The sequence below is a fragment of the Copadichromis virginalis genome, linkage group LG19 (genome assembly GCF_057382275.1).
Source record: "Copadichromis virginalis isolate Kocher_CV1m ecotype Utaka linkage group LG19, C_Virginalis_male_GT1.1, whole genome shotgun sequence".
In the NCBI taxonomy this organism is placed as follows: domain Eukaryota; kingdom Metazoa; phylum Chordata; class Actinopteri; order Cichliformes; family Cichlidae; genus Copadichromis; species Copadichromis virginalis.
In genome coordinates this window covers 8,839,049-8,859,221 of record NC_140636.1, presented here as the reverse complement: position 1 = coordinate 8,859,221, position 20,173 = coordinate 8,839,049, and the positions used below count along the sequence as shown (strand labels likewise).

Sequence of the window (20,173 nt, the reverse complement as noted above, 5' to 3'; positions counted from 1 at the left end):
CCAAGTGCTGTTAAACAGAGCAAGGTCGGAATTATTAGCTAACTGATGTTAGCAGTTGGTTTTGTATCAGTTTTGCTGGAGAATAGCTTGTAGTAATTGTTGTAGTTTTTCCAAGATAACCCCCAAATATTTAGACTCCTTCCTTATTTTTTAGATGACCATTTGGGAAAGTGAGTCAAAACTTTTACCACCAGGAGGCAGAGAAAGTTTTAGTATAGGACCCCCCTGGCAATAAGAAACAAGAAAACGCTGCAACACTGTATCTATATCAGCAAAAATAAACTTAATGTGCGTCGTGGCAAACATTACGTTTACAGCATCTTAACAATCTATAATAAAAGCTACTTAGTTAAGTGTCACAAGTCAGTCTGTTACTCTCGAAGAGCCATCTCCAGCACAACAAAGCTAATCAGAAGTTTGTTCTTGTTTACTCTTTGTGAGTGAGTGTGTATCAGAGGGCCACTTTCCCAATGCTTCGTGTTAGCTTTACCCATGCAACTATTTTTAAACACATGAATTCACAATAAGTAGCTTTAACCAGTTTTCCTTTTATTTTTACATTTAGGTTTTCATCCCACTTAATCTAAAAATATTATAAAATTTCAGCACATTTCAGAGATCCATCTGTAAACCTAGCCTTAGGCTGAGGGGACACTAGGCAGTTTTCTTAGCTGAGAGTTGTTTGGCCAAAATATCTGATTACATGAGAATATCTTGCTTAGAAATGCAGATGCATTAAAAAAAGAGAATAAAAAGCCAGACCATGCTGAGACAATGACCAATGGTTTGGAAAAGGCATTTCAGAAAATACAGTTCCTCCTTTAGTCTTCACACAGCTTGTTTGAAAGCTTGAAAACAGAAGGTGCTTGGTCAACTCAGACCATAAAACACTACCTCTATTCAAAATCTTGCATTTTCATATGCAGATTTCTGTTTACAGAGATCATTAAAGGATAGACATTATCATTTATTTATACATTTTTAATGGCAAGAGGTCACAGGACAGAAAAATATAGACTGATGTAGACACGCTGTCATTGTGAATATATCTGCACTCCCTTGGCGGGGTCTCATTAGCTGCTAGTACTCTGCCTGGATTCAGGATCTTCTAACAAATGACTTCAGATCCTAGTGGCAGACTCTGTGTTAATTTGGTATGATGGGCCCTCTGCTGAGCGCTGTGATGTGTGTGTATGTGTATTAGCATTTGAAAGCTATGGGTGAATTATTGAAGCCAGTGACATTTTCACCAGTGTTTTAAAGTGACATGACAGCGCTTTGATGACGAAACTTGCTGTGTGTGTGTTAACTAAGGGTTCAAGAACATTGTGTGTGCAGTGAGGGATTGTGGATGTTTTGAGGTTTTACTTGGAGAATTAGTGTATACTGTATTGCCAAGGTTATATGGTGAGTTTTCTGAACATCACCTAGGAGTTTTAAATATATACCATAAGTGCATCTACTATGAGGTTGAGGTGCATCACTGGCAGTTGCCAGTAATTTTATGTCTGCATTAGAAATCAAGCATTATCATTTCAGTCCGGTTGTTTTCCAAAAAAAATGAAAATTGCGAAGGTAATACCACTATACAAAAGTAATGACAAACACAGTTTTACCAATTATAGGCCTGTTTCTCTACTGCCTCAATTCTCAAAAATTCTAGAAAAACTTTTTAATTCAAGATTAGAAAAATTCCTTGAAAAACATCAAATAATAAATGTTGGTCAGTATGGTTTCAGAACGCAAAGAACCACTTCAATGGCGATAATTGAGGCAGTAGAAGAAATTACTGATACACTGGATAAAAATAAATATGCAGTTGGTATTTTTGTTGATCTCAAAAAGGCCTTTGACACAATCAATCACTCAATTTTACTGGATAAATTGGAAAGATATGGTATTCGAGGGAAAGCTGGTAACTGGTTAAAAAGTTACCTAACGGGTCGGGAACAATATGTTAGCATAGGGCATTACCATTCAGAGAAACTTGGTATTACATGTGGTGTTCCCCAAGGGTCAGTGTTGGGACCAAAACTTTTCAATGTATACATAAATGATATTTTTGATGTTTCTCAAGTACTTAAACTCATACTGTTCGCAGATGACACCAACATATTTTTCAGTAGCGATGATTATACTGATCTTGTAATGACCGTAAACAGGGAGCTAAAATTAATAAAAAAATGGATGGATATAAATAAATTATCATTAAATATAAATAAAACTAAAGCAATGTTTTTTTGGTAATTTAAAATATAATGTAGAATTACCAATTATCATTGAAGGTGTACCAATTGATAATGTGAGTGAAAACAAATTTTTGGGAGTCGTAATTGATAACAAAATTTCATGGAAACCCCACGTCAGACACATAAAAACCAAAATTTCCAGAAGCCTCGCAGTTTTGAACAAAGTGAAACAATTCCTTGATAAAGATGCACTTCGTACTCTGTACTGTACCCTGGTTCTTCCATATCTTACATATTGTGTGGAAGTGTGGGGAAATACATATAAAAATACAACTAATCCATTAGTCACAGTACAGAAACGAGCACTGCGTATTATTCACAAGGCTGGTTATCTAGATCATACTCACAAACTCTTTCTTCGGGCAAAGTTACTTAAATTCCAGGATCTGGTTAATTACAATACATCCATAATTTTGTATAAAGCTTTTACTAAACTTTTACCAGCAAATTTACAAACTAGATTTGAAATTCGAGAAAAGGTTTATAATGTGAGAGGCTTTGGAGAATTCAAATTACCCAGAACTCGAACAACCCGTAAAGGTTTTTGTGTGTCTGTATGTGGTGTAAAAATCTGGAACAGTCTGAGTTTACAATTGAAACAATGCAAAAATATTCATAGATTTAAATTTCTCTACAAACAGTTGGTCTGGTCACAGTATACTCAATGATGCTTTTAGTGTGCTCTGTAATGTCTGTCCTCTTACCATTGCTGGTATGGATTCCAAAAGAAAAAAAAAATAAAAAAGTGTGCGTATGTATGTACATATATGTACATGTGTGTGTAGATATATATGTATGTATATGTATGTGTGTTTGTTACTTGTAGTTATTACTGCCTGTTACCTGTGGTAATGCAATTTATAATTTATATATTCTGTATTCAGTTATGAAGGCTCTAATTGTTGTTTGCGAGCTGCCGCTTAGATGCTTGTATGTGTCCGGGGCTGTTGATGGGTCTGTATGCAATGATGGGCGTAGCTGCGGGAAGTTTATTGTTTTTTTTGTTGATGAGTGAGTATAGGGGTGGGATTTAATAAGTTTTCTTCGTCCCACTCCTTTTTCAGGCAATTTTTGTTTTGTGTATTTTATGTTCAATATAGGTATTTGTTGTGCCTGAAAATGAACAAATAAATGAAAAATGAATGAATGAAGAACCTAAGATCAGAATTGAGCATGCAAATGCACAATCAGCCCCACGGCCTAGTTAGCGAAGTTTAGACTTACTGTACTATAAAACTAGTTGGCCAGTAAGATGTTAGATTTTTGTTTTTTTGATCAGTTAGCCCAACAGCAACTGCTAACTACAGCCTGACTGGTTTCCAGACTCATGCTGGACTTGAATGATACAAATGGACTGAAAGCTTCCTCGTGTGCCGCTCATGTCAGACTAAATCTGACAGACACACGTGGACCAGAATCTGCTCACATTTGGTCAGCTGGAGCCAGAAAACCGACAAGTTCACTAAAACGTCAGCACTGTTCAACACCTGCATACTAAACTCTGCAGTCATACAGGCCACATGAAAGTCTCTGTCCTCCGCACTCTGTGTTTGAGCATTCATGTTCACACTGACCACAAGCTGGAATCCTGATGCAGCGGCACTTCACCCCACATACAGTAGATACAGATTTATTTTGGAACACTGCTAAGCAGGTCACACTGTTAGCCAAACTAGCATGAGCCAAGCTGGCAGCGTGTGTGACCTACATTCTCACATGCCGAGCGGTGTCCTAATCCAGGCTGTAGCAGAGCAGGAGGTGTTGTGTTGTTCAGAGAGGTCACCATGGAGCAACACAGTGACTCAGCGGCTTGAGGTGGATGTAAAGTAGCCGCAGTGGGTTCAAAACAAGGTCACCTGCTTTCTAAAAAGGTCATCTAATTTTAGTGCGCACTAGTTTCCTTTCCGCAAAGCAGTAACAACAGAGTTAGATGGCAAGAAAATATAAAACTTTAATAAAAGTACATAAAACTAATGAGATGGAAATAGTAAAATAATTGTATCTTACCTCAGACACACAGCGAGACGCTGTTTTTCACAACGTGCTCAGTGTTTAATGGTCTTAAACAGTGCTTTAATTAGATCATGTTGTTTTTTGTAATTACAATGATTATCCCAATGTAATTCCGAAACACCACCTCTAACTACAAACACGCACATTTTACAAAAACTGAAGAGTTTATGCTTTTGAGGCAGAATTTAGGAAGCACTGCATTGTTGAGATACACAAGTGGGTAATTTGCATGTTCATCACATCACTAAACTTCAGTTATAAAAGTTTGTGACAGCTGATGTTATTTTAGCCCGGAGTCCGTCTGTCTGTCTTTGTGCATCTGAGCGGGTTTACAGCTTCTGAATTTAGTTCACCAATCTCAGTCAACAGCAAGTGTGATATAGAGCCAGTGTTACTCCCCGAAACACGAGTTTTCCATGTTTTTGCACACAAACATGGAACTGGTCCCTCGTGGAACTGACTCATGGTTAAAAGGGGGAATATGACATCCTTACCAGTTCTGCTTTTTCAGCAGTAGTACTCAGCAGATTTTTTTTGTTCTATAGTGCCTCTAGATTTATAGATACTAGAGTAACTGGTGTCAGGTATGGCTTGTATATGTGTTTGTATGCTTATTATTTGATCACTTTTCTGATGTTTCATGATTTTTTTCTCTTGTTTGTGTGACTATAGGACATCTGTGAGGACATCTCAGATCATGTGGAGCAGATTCACGCCTTGCTGGAGACGGAGTTCTCTCTGAAACTACTGTCCTACTCTGTTAACATCATTGTTGACATCAGGTTCGTCTCCACAAGATGAGACATAATTTAAATTTCAGCACACAGTATACAGCATAATTGTAAGAGTTACAATGTAATAACTCTATTATGTAGGTACTGGGTTAAAAAGAGTAGAGTAATGAATATAGCTGTTTTTAACGCCCAGTTGCTCGTTCTGTTCATATATCTAAGACCTACTATTAATTAATAATGGGTGCCCTTTTATTACAACAGCTCACAATCTGCCCACAAATCTAAGCAAAAATCTGAGAAAGATGAAGTGGTGGGAAAGTATTTAATATCTATGTATGTACAGTATACTGTTACTACAAAATGTTACAGTGTAACCCTGAAGAAATGACATTGCATGTTTTGAGTAACGGTCTGAAACATTAATGATGCAAAGCAGAAATGTAAGAATGTTAAAAACAGCTTCTTTCATAGTCATCGGGTTTCATAAGAAATACATAACGATGCACATGAGCTATCGGTAAACGTTGTACCTCTTGTGGTTTAGGACGGTGCAGCTGCTGTGGCACCAGCTGAGAGTCTCGGTTCTGGTCCTGAAAGAACGTCTGCTGCAGAGCCTGCAGGACTCCAACGGAAACTACACCCGGCAGACTGACATCCTGCAGGCCTTCAGCCAGGACCAGCACCAGGTATCAGACACACAGACGAACAAATCTCATGTTTTAGACGCTCTTTTATTTTTAAATCAAGTATTTCTCAGCTCCAAAAGTTGCCTCTATCAGTGAGATCTCAGTGAATTCAATCAAACAGACTGACTGTGTTTGGAATCACACTGAGAAGAAATAAATACATTTGTTAAATTTCACAGTGATAGTGTCTGTCTGATACATTAAAGTGGTTATTTCTTCATCTAGACCCGCCTGGACGCTCTGACAGAGGTAGACGATTGTGGTCAGCTGACTATCCGCTGCAGCCAAGACTACTTCTCTCTGGACTGTGGTATCACTGCCTTTGAGTTAAGTGACTACAGTCCCAGTGATGAACCCGAGGTCCGGGTAGCAGAGTCTAATAGTGAGGACACCCTAAAGGAAATCAACCAAACCCAAGACCCAAACCAGGAACCAAGATCTGAGGAAAGTGGAGATCCCCATCTGTCAAACCACAAAATCCATAACAGTTTACCGGAACTCTCTTCTCCCAGTGACTCAACAAACCATAACCCTTCTTCATCTATTTTGCTCACAATGCAATGTGGCATGCCTAACCACAATGAAAGTGCGAAGCGCCCCCTGCAGGGTGAGTTCCACAGCACCGAAGTATCACCCACACAACCATCACTTCCCAAGAGAGCTGCTATGTTCCTAGATGGAGCATCCAGGGCGGAGGACTCAGTGGGAGGTTCGGAGAAGGTTAGCCCAGTCTCAGGGATCCAGTTCCAGTCTGAGCTGAGCCGAAGCACCCCGTCTCTCATCTCTGCCTCTCCTCCAGACCGCTCCAAGTTCTGGTTGGAACTGGACTCAGTTTATCCGGAAAATGTTTCACAGTCCTGCGAGAGCCTGCAGGTTTGTCCTCCTTTGTCCTTTGTTTTTTCACTTCAGTAACAACATTTATAAATGAAATGAGCATAAATCCAGAACTGCAACAGAGACATTTTTACCTATTGTGAAAACTACATGTACTGAAGATTTGCCAAAGAAAACCATTTGTTCAATTTCTGAAAAATAAAAACAAAACAGTAAAAACTTCAGGCAGGATGCTTAACTTTCGTAAGAAAATATTGCACCAACAAGCAATAAATAGTTAATGTAACTAATCTTTACACAGATACAGCTGGATATAGATTTAAGGAAAACACAACTAATTTAAAACTTTCACAATTCACAAGGATATACTTGAAGTAATACTGGCTAATAGCAGAACATAAAGACCATATATTTTAATATCTCAGGAGACGTGTTTGTTTCTTGGGGAACATTGAGAATGTCACAAATATAGTATACCTGCAGCAAAATACAAAACCCCACCGCCTACACAGCAGTAGGCATCCTTGTTTGCTGCCTCAGCGGTAAACTGTAGAATGTAAGTGAGTTGCAATGAGTTGATGATGGCTGCATCCACAGATGGGTCTTGTAATAAAACAATGGACTCCAGCTGGCGTCACGACTATCGCCGTGACACAGAGGTAGCCTCATAACCTGAAGAGACAGAAGGATCTCTTGTTAAACCCACACATTCTTCTGTTTTGTCTTGCATTTCTTCCTATTGAGACAGAGATGGCTTTTTATTGATGTTAATTCTCTTCCACTATATGTACCCAGTGAACATAAAGAGCTTCAGAAACGTCATCATTAACTCAAATTTCCATTACAGGTGATGAATGGGTGCAACATACGTAGAAAAAATGCAAGCTCCAGATACGGAGGACGCTCAGGTGGGAGTGCACAGAGGCTTCTGCCTGACCAGAGGAGCTCATCTGGGGCCAGACCAACCGCTGACGCCCCCCTGCCTTTGCAGGACCTGAAGTCTCAGAATGAAACATCAAATCAAATGGAGAGGATGCAGAAGGAGACACATACACACAGTGAGGGGGACTCTGATTCCTCCTTGCCTTCTCCCATGAGGGAGCAAGCTCTCTCTTCAGACTTGGAAGCATCAGGAGAGGAGTCGGACCCCCGACCGCCTCGTAGCAAGGCGGCGGTCTGGATTGTAAAGCGCCAGGGTCAGAGGGTGAGAGATTATTTCCTTTGTTTAGGAGAAAAGTTTGTGTTTTGTTCAGACAGAGAAGGACAGAGGCATATTACAGAGCGTTTGTGTGTGTGGTAGCATTTTTCTCAGATTAATTGGAATTATTTGCCATCTGAAGTCAGTCTAAATCGACATCTATTCGTTTTCATTTCTTTCATTTTGATTAATTTATCATGTTTTAAAGTAGTGGAAACTTTTGTAGTTGATGTCTTCTCAAATCACAAGCATGCAGTACTATACTAATCACAATTTACCTGCAAGTATCCAGTTTAAATAAGAGCTGAGATCAGGAACTATGTGGTCAAAAACAGAAGACGAGGTTAGCAAGTACAGAAGTTTGACAACTGCACGTACTCAATGTTCCACTGTATGTTTATTTCCTACTTTCTTGTCTGATAGGGTCCCCAAGTCTCATCCAAAGGCAGCCCAGACAGGGAGCACTGGTATGGGTCAGAAGAGTTCCTGGCTCTCCCTGCTCAGCTCCGCAAAACAGAAATGCTTGCTATGAAACTAGAAAGTCTGACTCAGACCGTCCCCTTGGTTAGTTAACAACTAGGATCCTGAATACTGTGTCTGACTGTCCATCATTGTAATCTAAACTGCAACCACTATTGCTCTTTTTACATCTAACTGCAGAGGCCAGGTGGCTCTACCCAGGATGTGGATGATTGGGATTTGACTGAGCTCAACCCGGACTGGGATGTAGGAGAGAGCGGGGACAATGTGAGCAGTGTAGTGGATAGTGGGGAAGACATTCCTTCTCCTCTGCCATCGCTGGTATGAAAATAGTTTCTTTGTGTGTTTTAACTCCAAAAAAAAAACTTGTTGAAGCTGAACGAATGTTCCAATAATGTTGACTTGTGCATCCTCCTGCAGGTTACTCGCAGGCGAAACCTGCTTGGTCGCTTTAGCCCCAGTTCCTCGAGCGATGTTGCACCCTCCCTGGACGAAAGCATCGAGTCGGGCCCGTTAAGTGACCTGCAGTCTGAAGAGGATGAGGGGCGAAGGTCAGCAGAGCATCAGCCTCCGCTGACCCTGCCCCCGTTGAGAGGGCGTGAATGCGCGTCTCTGGTGCAGCAGCTGCTGGAGGACATTCACAGTCACGACAAAGACCCTGATATCTGGAAGAAGATTGAGGTATTCCTATCTAGTCTTCACGTTATCTGTCTGTGTTCAGGCTTTGATACATATGTAGCTCATTCCCTCTACTGTCATTTACAAGTTTGGGGGCATTTCTCATCCCATGAAAATGAGCTTTCCAGAAGCTTCATTTCGTTTTTGTTCTACTGCAAACATCCAGCTTCACACTGAGCACCAGCTTGGTATTTTTTACCTTCCTAAGTATCCTCTGATGCTCAATCCAATACATTTTTACACCTCTGACTGTATTAAAACAGTAATATTCCTTATTAAAAATTACTACCTGTAATTACTTTTAAGTCTGGGGTGGTAATTTATGCCAGCACAGTTACATTGCAGTGGAATTTCTCCTGCTACTTAAAGAGAAATCCTTCTTTGTCTTCATTTTTGATGATGACGCCATTGCAGTTTTCTATTTTTCCGAATATACTGTAAGCAAAACAACAACTCTTAGGAATGTTGACTGATTTCTGTTTGAGATATTTTGCTCTATGATTGTGTGGGCGGTTTACTCTTTAACATTTCGTCATCATCGCGATTATTGGAGCAAAGTATTCTGACTTATTAACCAGTCCACACAGACAATGTTTTAACCTCCATCACTGAACGTACAGAGACTCGCCCACACATGACTTTAAGTGTAGTCTATTTTCTTCCAGTAATACTTGTACAACCGTATTTTTTGGACCATAAGGCGCACTGGATTATAAGGTGCATTAAGTGAAACAAAGCAGTCAGATAAGTCAAACTTTACTCAACTCATTCTTCTTGCTTCCTCTACTTTTGTACCATTGATTCATTAATGTTGAATCCTCTCGCAGCTGCTCTGTTCCCATGTTGTTGCAGTATATTAATGACTAACCTCGTATTGTGGATGGATTATATCAGTTGTTCTCCTGACTGAAGTTTGGTCGGTTTACAGCATCCTGCCATGCGATTACATTTGTCCCTAACCATCGGGAACCCAACTTTTATTGAGTGGAAAAAAAGTTAGCTTCACTGTTTATGTTATGCTAACATAGCTTTGTCTCTAGCGATCACGTAGCACATCGTTATATACCAGCTAGCCCAACTTCAGTAACCCTACAAACGTCACTGCTGTTTAGTTTTCAGTCTTCTTTATGTTGGAAGTGACAGCAGAGCTGTACGTTTTAGTTTTTTCAAAAATCTCTCAGTCAGAACATGCTATATCATGTTTAGGTGGAAACTAGCGAGCTAACTTCCTGCTAACTTCTAACTCTGTTAAATTTAATAAATTCTGTTTTCATGGATGCCTGGATGTTAAACTTAATTGATACACCTGGTAAAGCACCAACGCTGATCATTTTATTAAAGGTGAAAGAATTTAGACAGTTTTTAACTCTCAGTGATGCCGCAGTGTTCGTTTGACTATGGGACCTGAAGGAGACTACAGTAGCTGTAATGCTTCGACAATCCATCAACCATTGCGGCTTCATAGCATATCAAAGTTGTACTAAAACATTTTTTGACAGACTTTTGAGCGCCGTGTACCACATAAAATCGGTTCGAGGTCAGTAAAGCCCAGCAGAATTCATACATAAGGCGCACCGGATTATAAGGTACACTTTCGATAAAAAAATAATAAAATAAAATGAAAGGATTTTAAGTGCGCCTAATGCAGAAATTATGCTAAGTCATATTTTACATAAGTCATCCACAGCAAACTGTGCAAATGACAAAATTAACTATTGATCTTATCACAAGCATCAACATTTCTGCACTCAGTTTAAAATCTGTGTAAAAGCACCTGCGATAGTAGGAAGGGTATTTGAGCATAAGGCATATGTTACTTGCACATTTTTGAGGCCGCCTTTAATGCTAAACGATATTTACAGATTTGTGCATAACATATGCCAACATCCAGTTGACATGTTTTTTTAGGGTCTTGCTTTTTTCAGCAATGCCATAAACAGGCTCAAGGTGTCTGACAGGGAGGCAGCCTGCATAAGATGATCACTTAAATAAAGTATAATTTTAAAAAAACAACTAAAATAAATAAAGTTCAAGAGAGTGAACTGGGCGAGCTCTTACAATCTGGAGGCCACAGTGAGCTCAGTGAACCTACAACGTCGGCCAGTTATCAGTAAGAATAGGCCAGGACTTCCTTGTGATGTGGGCGGGGCATAACACAACAACTCCAAAGTAGATTTTGCCTGTACCTCAATAGAATGGCTCAAGGGTGCTAAACTAACCTGCCAAAAGTAAAACTTGGAATGTTTGTGTTTCACTGCTGTAGCTGGTTTTTACTGCCAGTCTTTGAGATAGATCTCTGCACTTTCATTTAGACAAAAGATGACAAGTTGAAACAAAATCAGTCCAACATCCACTTTTGCCCCTTCAATGAAGCTACCTTGATGGATTGGAAGGCTAGTATCGGATTGTCCACTGGCCCTGCTAATTCATCACCTCACTTCAAAAGGTCACGTTTGATTGGCAGGCAGATTATTGATGAGGTTTGCCTGGTGAACTAATCAGTCATATCTGTCATATTGAATATCGTGAAATGCCAATAGCTCTGGGGATAAGTTCCTATCATGGCTGCTTGTTTAATTAGTGCTATAAAGTGGCTCTGTCGCCTTTAATATTTCTTTATTGTTTTATTTTACTCAGGTTTATTTCACTCTCTCACCTTTATTGCCTTAATATTACAATTCTTAATACCCTCGACTCCCCAGGCAACATTTTACTTTGCTGCTGTAACATCTCAGTTTCCCCTCAGGGATCAATGAAGTTCAGCGTGCCCATCTTATCTGGTGCTAGCCGGGTCAGAAGCCCACCTACAGAATTGGACAGCTGTAATAAGATTAACAGTGAGAATGGTCAGGGTCCTTTTGAATCAGTCTGAGAATTAAAGTGTCAGCTGTGTGAGGGGATGTCCTTGGAAATGGGGATCAGTGACCCGGAGGGTTATAAATTCATTCCCCACATTAAATTCTGTCCTCCATGTTACCAAATTGGCCTGATTGGCCATAATAGTGACTATTAATGATGATTTGACTGTTGAAATGTCAAAGTTGCCCTCTTTTTTTGCTTTTCCTTTTTTGATGCCAGTCTTTGGTAGAACGCTGGTGCTGTAGTGAACCTCCTGGTCTGCAGCAGCCTTTCTGGATCCACTTTGCATGGTCTTTGCATCTGCCACTGTTGGATTCCTCTGGGTTTACATGCCTGCTACATTAATTGGTGATTCAAAATAGTTTTTTTTTTGCCCCAATAATAGACTGGTGAGTCTGTGTCTCAACTTATGACAGCTGGGAGATGCTCCATCCTTTTAATGGCCCTAAGCTGGTCAAGCGATCAAGAAAATGAATGAATGGATGATCAATATCAAGCTCAATCTCATGTGTTAACTTAAAGGAAGACAAATGGGAATCAAATCACAGTGTACTAGTAATTTCAAAGTGTCCCACATTGGTGTAATGTTTCCCACATCCCTGAGTATGTGAGGATCTGCTTGGGTATGAGGAATGTAAATTTCAAGGTCAGAGGGTGAATTGTGTTTGATGCCTTGACATTAGAAAACATTGTTTTAGCTCATGGTGCATTCAGGCTTTCCCTGAATGTTACTAACAGGAAGGAATAAAAAAAAAAAATCACATTCAGACAACACCCGGCGCAGAGCATTGAGTAAAAAACATGTAACTCCAGAGAGTTACAAAAATAAAGAAATATTCCTAATTTTGAATTAAAACATAATAAACAAACACAAAAAAATCCTCCCAGAATCAGGAATTATACCCTGCTGTCTTGCAGAACACCTTGTGTTAACCACACACACACACATAAGCACACACACACACACGCTCCTCATTCCTCTCTGCTCCTGGGTAATTAGCTGATTAGCTGCTTAATTAGCAGCATGTAATCATGGCGATGGATGAGCTGCCTAATTGAGGAAGTGAAGAGAGGAGAAGGAGCGTCTCAGTGTGGAGGGTGACATTCTGTCTCTCTGCAAAGAGTCTCTACTGAATACAACCGAGCAGATTAACATAGAATGAAAAATCATCCGTCCAGGGAAGAGAAACTGTGGAAAGATCACTGTTGGAGCAGAAATGAGTCAAATCTAGGAGCAGAACACGAATATAATACGTCCGGCACCTCTCGTCTTCTCGGGGGAGAAGCTCATGGTTGTGTTTGCAGGTGGAGTTGAGGAAATTTGATTAGAGCAGAGACAAACTGAGTAGAAACTCTGAAATGTCAGTAAAATATAACAGGAAGGGGGCAGATATCTACCTTTATTCTCATGGATTTAGTTCTTTTAATCATAGAGGAACCATAAAAAAGCTTACCTAAGCAACACTTTGTTGCTTAGTTGATTGTTCTGATTATTGAGTATAATCTGAATACTAGTAGATCAGATCAGTTTAAGTGAGTACAGTGGAACCCCGGCTTACGAAGACCTCATTTAACGGAAAATTCAAGTTACGAAGGCACTTAACGGCAATATTTCTGCCCGTGGTACGGCAAAATGCCCGCGTAGCGAAATAGATAGAATGGAAAATTATAAAAAAATTCAATTCAATTCCATAATGTTATGTACATGTACACATACGTATGTATGCATGCATACGTATGCTTTCTTCAACCTCTGCCACCTCCTCCTCCACCAAGAACTTCGTCTTCAGCCAGCATCGCCTCACTCCAAAGGCGATGGAAAAAGGTGCTTTGACATACAAAAATTTTGACTTACGAAAGACCCTCTGGAACGAATTAATTTCGTAAGTCGGGGTTCCACTCTATATTCATTTTGAAGCTTCAGCCTCAGAGGTTTGGACGTCATTGTGTTGGGTTTTTGGATGATCAGGACAATGGCGCATTAAGTGATGAGCTAAGGTTATCATGATTGATTAACTGTGTGGTTGCAACAGATCCCCATCTGATCTGCTACTGCTACTGACTCAGTATAATAAAATGTTGTTGCTGGAGGTTGGTGACTGTCGCTAGGTGAAATTTGTTACAAGAAGGGTGCTCCACCAGAAGCATTACACCTGAGCAACTCATGGAGACACAGCTTCAAATTACGAGTAATTTAAAGGTGTAACAAAACAGTGATCATTAATTAACCTGTTTTTGAAAGCTAAGCTGTTGAAGTGTGTATGACCAGGCTGTATTTATTATAGAAGCCCATGTTATGCCTCTGCACACAATGGGTTTGTACCAGTGAAGTAACATAAAAAATTGTACTTTGTAAAGTAAATTATTTGTTTTGACTAGACTGTAACTCCATTGAATCACAATTTTTCCTTTCTCCTCCCCAAGTCAGAGCTTCACTCCTTGTTTCTGTTCTCTCCGTACTGTTGGACATAAATATTTTATCCTCCCGCCTTTGACCGTCTAGACATTGTTGTCTCAACCTTGACCTCCTCAACATTTGTAATGTCGGAACCGATCCTCTCATAATTTGTGTCCGCATCACGTAAATCTGCGGCTTGTTTCCTGAAAGTTTATGAGACCAACGCAGGAGAGATACATACACAGAAATCCAAAGTTCCTAATTGCGCTGTGTGGGACATGACACGTGAAGTGGATTTAAATTCTTTAGAAAAACTAAAAACTATGGAGAAACAGCCCATTGGTTAGATAAGTGTCCTATACATCATGTGATCACATCGTGTGCACCGCCTGGGCCAGCGTCAGCGTCCTCAGTGTGAGGTGTCTGTGTGTTTGGAGGCTCTGCGGCACGCCAGCCTATCTGCGAGCAGTGGGAGACAGACAGACAACAGACTCACATCAAGAATCGTCTGATTGGCCCAGCAGGGGGGTCAGGGACGCCCACCGACAGCAGAGAGGATAGGAAAATAAGAGAGAGGTGGAGGATGATGAGGCGGAGGGGTGTTATTCTCTTCTTTTGTGCTTCTTTAGATAAACAGGGTAAGGGGGAGGTAAAGGAAAAAATGACAGAAGTAAAGTTGTTTGCAGCCTGGTAATGTTGATTCTGAACACTTTATCACACAGCCACTGATTAAAAGCTGATAGAAAATACACATTTGGCACATACTAATTAGGGTTGTAGGAGGAACATAAAGATAATTTTGTGTGTAGCTGATCTGTACTGTGACCTTTTCTCGTGTAAAAGCAATCAGTGCAGATTCCTCCGTTAAAGAGTTTATGACACAAGGTAGTAAAATTTGCCACAGAAGCCAGCTTATTGCTAGAAAGCCATGTTCTCATTTTCATTATTGGAGACAATGCAGTATATTACAGGCTGACAGAGTATCCCACGAGCTCTCGCTTTTGTTCGATTTAAACCCATGAAATGTGCACATTGTCATTAATATGAGCAGCAGGGCCGTCGTTGTTGGTCTTGAGTGTTTTTTTCTTGAATGGAAAATTAAGTTATCCCACATATAATAAAAGTTTTTGTTCTGAGAGTTAAAAGTAATTACTCTATGACGCTGATATGGCAGATGTTTAGCTTTAAGTCTGCAGCGACAGAGTGGAAGATAAATATTAAACATAAATAAGAGCCAACAAATATTTTAGAGATTCAATTCACACATTGGACAGCTACTCCCATGATTGTTCCTTATGACTTATAACAATGCTTTGTAATGCAACCAACAGCATGGTACTGAAAATACTCCCTCTGATGCAATTTTCATACTTAAACATTCATCCAGTGGAGCAGATTGGACACTTTAGTGGGCCAATTTGGTCCTGTAATGCCGGTATAAAGGAATGTTTGACTGGTTATAACACCACTGTTGACTAGATAACCATTTCCACAGCAGCAGAGAGCTGGATAACTGGCAGTGGTGGGCGGGGCTTTACCGGGACGATATTAGAGATGCAGTCAGGTGTGAGAGTTGTCTTTTTACTCTCTGTTAATTTGGACATCTTTCTTTCTTCCCTTTCCTTTCCTCCTTCCTTCCTTCCTTCCTTCCTTCCAGGCGCACTACAGATAGACAAATTTCTAATAATTAAAAAGGCAAAATGAAATTCCACCCTAATGTACCGTGGAGACAGCTGCAGTCCTGCCCTATCCAAATATTCCTCAGAAATCAGCTGCGCAGGTTCCATGTATTATATGACAAATAATTTTAATGAAACTCTAATCAAAATTTCCTCCCCTCGAGTTCTTTAATTTCGGCGCAGCGGTGGAAAAGTGTTTGGTGTTCGAGTTAGTCAATCTAATAACGTAGCCTGCTGTGGAAATTATCCATCTCACCTCAATCCCCCAAAATGTTTTTGGAACCCCGCTCAGAAAAGTCATCATTTCGTATTTTGTTCTGGTTTTTACCTTCACCAGGTGCTGAAATTTTGTTAAGCTAGGATGCCAGTCATCCAAATTCATTAGCTTATAGCTAAGAGCTACCATGAAGGTTAGCATGTCTGTTTTCTTCAAGTATGTGGTGCACGACCCAGAAAGCCTTGAGTCCCAGCATTCGTGTGGATTTTAACCAGGTACGTGGATGCACTTGCAAACCGTGCAGCCCAGGGCCATGAACAGTGGCATATAGAGAAGAGAAGTTGAATATGTGTTCAAGTTTCACCTGGCCTTCAAGACAAATACAAGCAGTGTTTGGGTTGTTAAAACGTCAATTATACAGTTAAGTCATTTGAGCTTAGTCTGTAGTCTTCTAAGCCTAATGACCAGACAGTATACAGTAGGTCATCTGTTTCTATAAGTACAATCTTGCATGCAGTCATCAGCCAACACTGCACACAGACAGCATCGATCTCCGCCCAGACAGCATCGATCTCCGAGTGAGAGGAAGGACGCTAGCATCAACTAGCTAGCCGGTCGTCACGGCAAAGCTACAAGAGCGTCTCTCAGCATGGGCCCGAAAAAAGTTCTGTCAGCCGAGGAAGGAGACGATATTAAGAAGTCGCTGGAGTTTATGACAGAGGAGATTTCTACTGTCAAACTGCAGCAGAAAGCCATCCTGGACCTGGTCGAGGAAGTTAAGGCTCTCCGCATCCAGAACGCCGAGAAGGATCGGCGGCTGGCGTACCTGGAGAACAGAGTGGCGGATTTGGAGCAGTACACCCGGATGAACGATGTTATCATCACGGGGCTTTGCATCAAACCCCGGTCATACGCCCGGGCGGTCGCCACTGACAATGTAGGAGGGCCAGGAGAGGAAGATGTCAACTCCACGGAGCATCAAGTGGTTACCTTTCTACGGTCCAAAGGTGTGGAAGTGGATTATAACAACATTGAGGCTTGCCACCCTCTACCCCGAAAAAATGACAGTGACAAACCAGCCATCATTGTGAGATTTGCAAACAGAAAACAGAAAACAGCACTGTTAAAACAAGGAAAGAAACTGAAAGGATCCGATGTCTTCATGAACGAACATCTGATAAAAAGAAATGCGGACATTGCCAGGAAAGCACGTTACTTGAAGAAACAGGGAAAAATTCAAAATACATGGACCACCAACTGTAAAGTATTCATTAAACTCAATGGAACACCGGAACAAGCCAAAGTGTTGGTCATCAGAAATATGGAGGAGCTGGACAAATACTGAGGTCAACTTACTCTGGAGGTATGAATACACATGTGACGTGACACACAACATGGCACAGTCCAAAAGAACTTCATCTGCATCCGGCAACAATATCAACATGACTCATTGGAATTCTCTTTATGATAATCTGGAACTGAGAACATTTCGATACACAGACCATAATGTTCTAGACTTAGAAAAGGATATAGACCCGGAAAATAATTTCTTCTACAACATCAGCTGTAACTGCTGCTACTTCACTGATGAACAGTTTAAGCACACCATCAACACGGAAAATAAATTATCAATAATCCATTTTAATAGCAGAAGTCTGTATGCCAACTTCAACAATATAAAGGAATATCTAAATGAGTTGGCAAATCCATTTGGAATTATTGCCATTTCTGAAACATGGATCAATGCGGAGAAAGGAATGGACTTTGGACTGGAGGGATATGAAGTGAATTTTGTAAATAGAAGGAACAAGAGTGGAGGGGGAGTAGCTGTGTATGTGGATAAAAACCTAAACTACAAGGTGGTAGAAAGTATGACAACTGTAACTGATAATTTACTAGAATGTATAACAATTGAAATTTATAAGGAAAAAGAAAAAAATGTAATAATTAGCTGTATATATAGAACACCTGGCTCTAGTATTCAAGTATTTAATGACTTCATAAAGGAAATATTCTCTAAAACAAATCAAAAAGTTATGTTTATCTGTGGTGATTTTAATATTGACCTGTTGAATCCAAAAAAGCATAAAATGACCGACGAATTCCTAAACACTATGTACAGTTTGAGTTTACATCCTAAAATAACCAGGCCTAGCAGAATTACACCACATTGTGCCACCTTACTTGACAATATTTTCACTAACAATATGGAAAACAACATTGTGAGCGGAATATTAATTAATGACATCAGTGATCACCTACCAGTTTTTGCAGTTTATGACACTAATTATAAGAAAAATCAGCATGAAGAACAACTGAGATACAGACGTGTAAGGACAGAAGAAACTATGACTGCATTTAAGAACGATCTATTAAATCAGGACTGGGACAATGTGTACAAAGAAGCTGATATTGATATTGCATATGGCATATTTTTAAGAATATTCATGGAGTTGTACGATAAAAACTGTCCAACAATAAAATACAACAGAAAGCACAAATATTCAGATAGACCATGGCTCACTAAGGGTTTACAAAATGCATGTAAAAAGAAAAATACACTCTATAGGGAATTCCTAAAACAAAGAACAAAAGATGCTGAAAATAAATATAAAAAAGACAAAAATAAGTTGACCAATATTATACGTGTATGTAGAAAGGAGTATTATAGTAAAATATTGAACAACAATAAACATAATATGAAAGGAATATGGGATGTTTTAAACGGTATCATTAAAAATAATTCTGGACAACAAAGTTATCCACAATACTTTATCGATAATGGCAATCTTATGGAAAACACTGCTGATAAGGTCAACAGCTTTAATCATTATTTTGTAAATATTGGACCAAAACTGGCAGAACAAATTCCTGAGTCACTGCCATCAGTAGACTGTAGTGAAAACCTGATTGATAGGAACCCTAACTCAATGTTCCTCACATCAGTGGAGGAAAAAGAAATAATTGACATTGTACACATGTGTAAATATAAAACATCTACTGATTGTAATGATATTGACATGAAAATCGTCAAGAAGGTCATTGAAGGAATTGTAGGACCTCTAACATATATTTGCAACTTATCATTTCAGACGGGAAAAGTGCCAAACAAAATGAAAATAGCTAAAGTTGTGCCGCTGTATAAAACCGGGGATAGACGCCACTTCACAAATTACAGGCCTGTTTCTTTACTACCACAATTCTCCAAAATCCTAGAAAACCTGTTTAATAAACGATTAGACAAATTCTTAGATAAATATAAATTACTCTCTGACAGTCAATATGGATTCAGATCAAAAAGATCAACATCTCTGGCATTAATCGAATCAATTTGAGGAGATTACAAATGCTATAGATCAGAAACAGTATGCAGCTGGAGTATTTCTGGATCTCGAGAAAGCATTCGACACAATCAATCATGACATATTAATTAATAAACTGGAACGGTATGGGATTAGGGGGGTTGTACTGCAATGGGTGAAAAATTATTTAAGTGACCGGAAACAATTTGTGAAGCTGGGTGTCCATTCCTCATCATGCTTGGACATTGCTTGTGGTGTTCCACAAGGCTCTGTACTGGGTCCAAAATTATTTATTATTTATATAAATGATATTTGTAAGGCATCTGATATATTAAAATTAGTATTATTTGCAGATGACACAAATATTTTTTGTTCTGGGGGGAATCTAAAGGAGCTGCTGGATACAATTACTTCAGAAATGTGCAAAATTTAAAAATGGTTTAACAGGAACAAACTATCGCTAAATCTAAGTAAAACTAAAATTATCTTATTTGGGAATTCCCTTAGAAATGCACAAGTGCAGATTCATGTAGATGGTGTGGAAATTGAAAGAGTACTTGAACATAAGTTTCTTGGTGTGATTATAGATGATAAATTAAACTGGAAGTCTCATATAAATCATATACATAACAAAATTTCAAGAAGTGTCTCAATCTTGAGTAAAGTAAAACACATTCTGGACCACAAATCACTCCACATTCTCTATTGTTCCCTGATTGCACCGTATTTGAATTACTGTGCAGAGGTTTGGGGCAATACTTACAAATGTTCGCCATCATCAATCTTTATATTACAAAAAAGGGCCATAAGGATAATCCATAAAACTGGTTACAGAGATCATACAAA

The 20,173-nt window shown here is 39.5% G+C and overlaps 1 protein-coding gene across 1 annotated transcript in view; it reads left to right on the top strand.

Moving 5' to 3' along the window:
* Positions 1-20,173, top strand: part of akap6 (A kinase (PRKA) anchor protein 6) — a 238,045-nt gene that overhangs the window by 52,331 nt on the left and 165,541 nt on the right. The window contains exons 4-10 of the mRNA XM_085440867.1: positions 4,935-5,044; positions 5,541-5,682; positions 5,908-6,555; positions 7,364-7,720; positions 8,138-8,278; positions 8,375-8,515; positions 8,615-8,875. Of these exons, the coding sequence (XP_085296993.1) occupies positions 4,935-5,044; positions 5,541-5,682; positions 5,908-6,555; positions 7,364-7,720; positions 8,138-8,278; positions 8,375-8,515; positions 8,615-8,875 (1,800 nt within the window). The remainder of the gene's footprint in view (positions 1-4,934; positions 5,045-5,540; positions 5,683-5,907; positions 6,556-7,363; positions 7,721-8,137; positions 8,279-8,374; positions 8,516-8,614; positions 8,876-20,173) is intronic.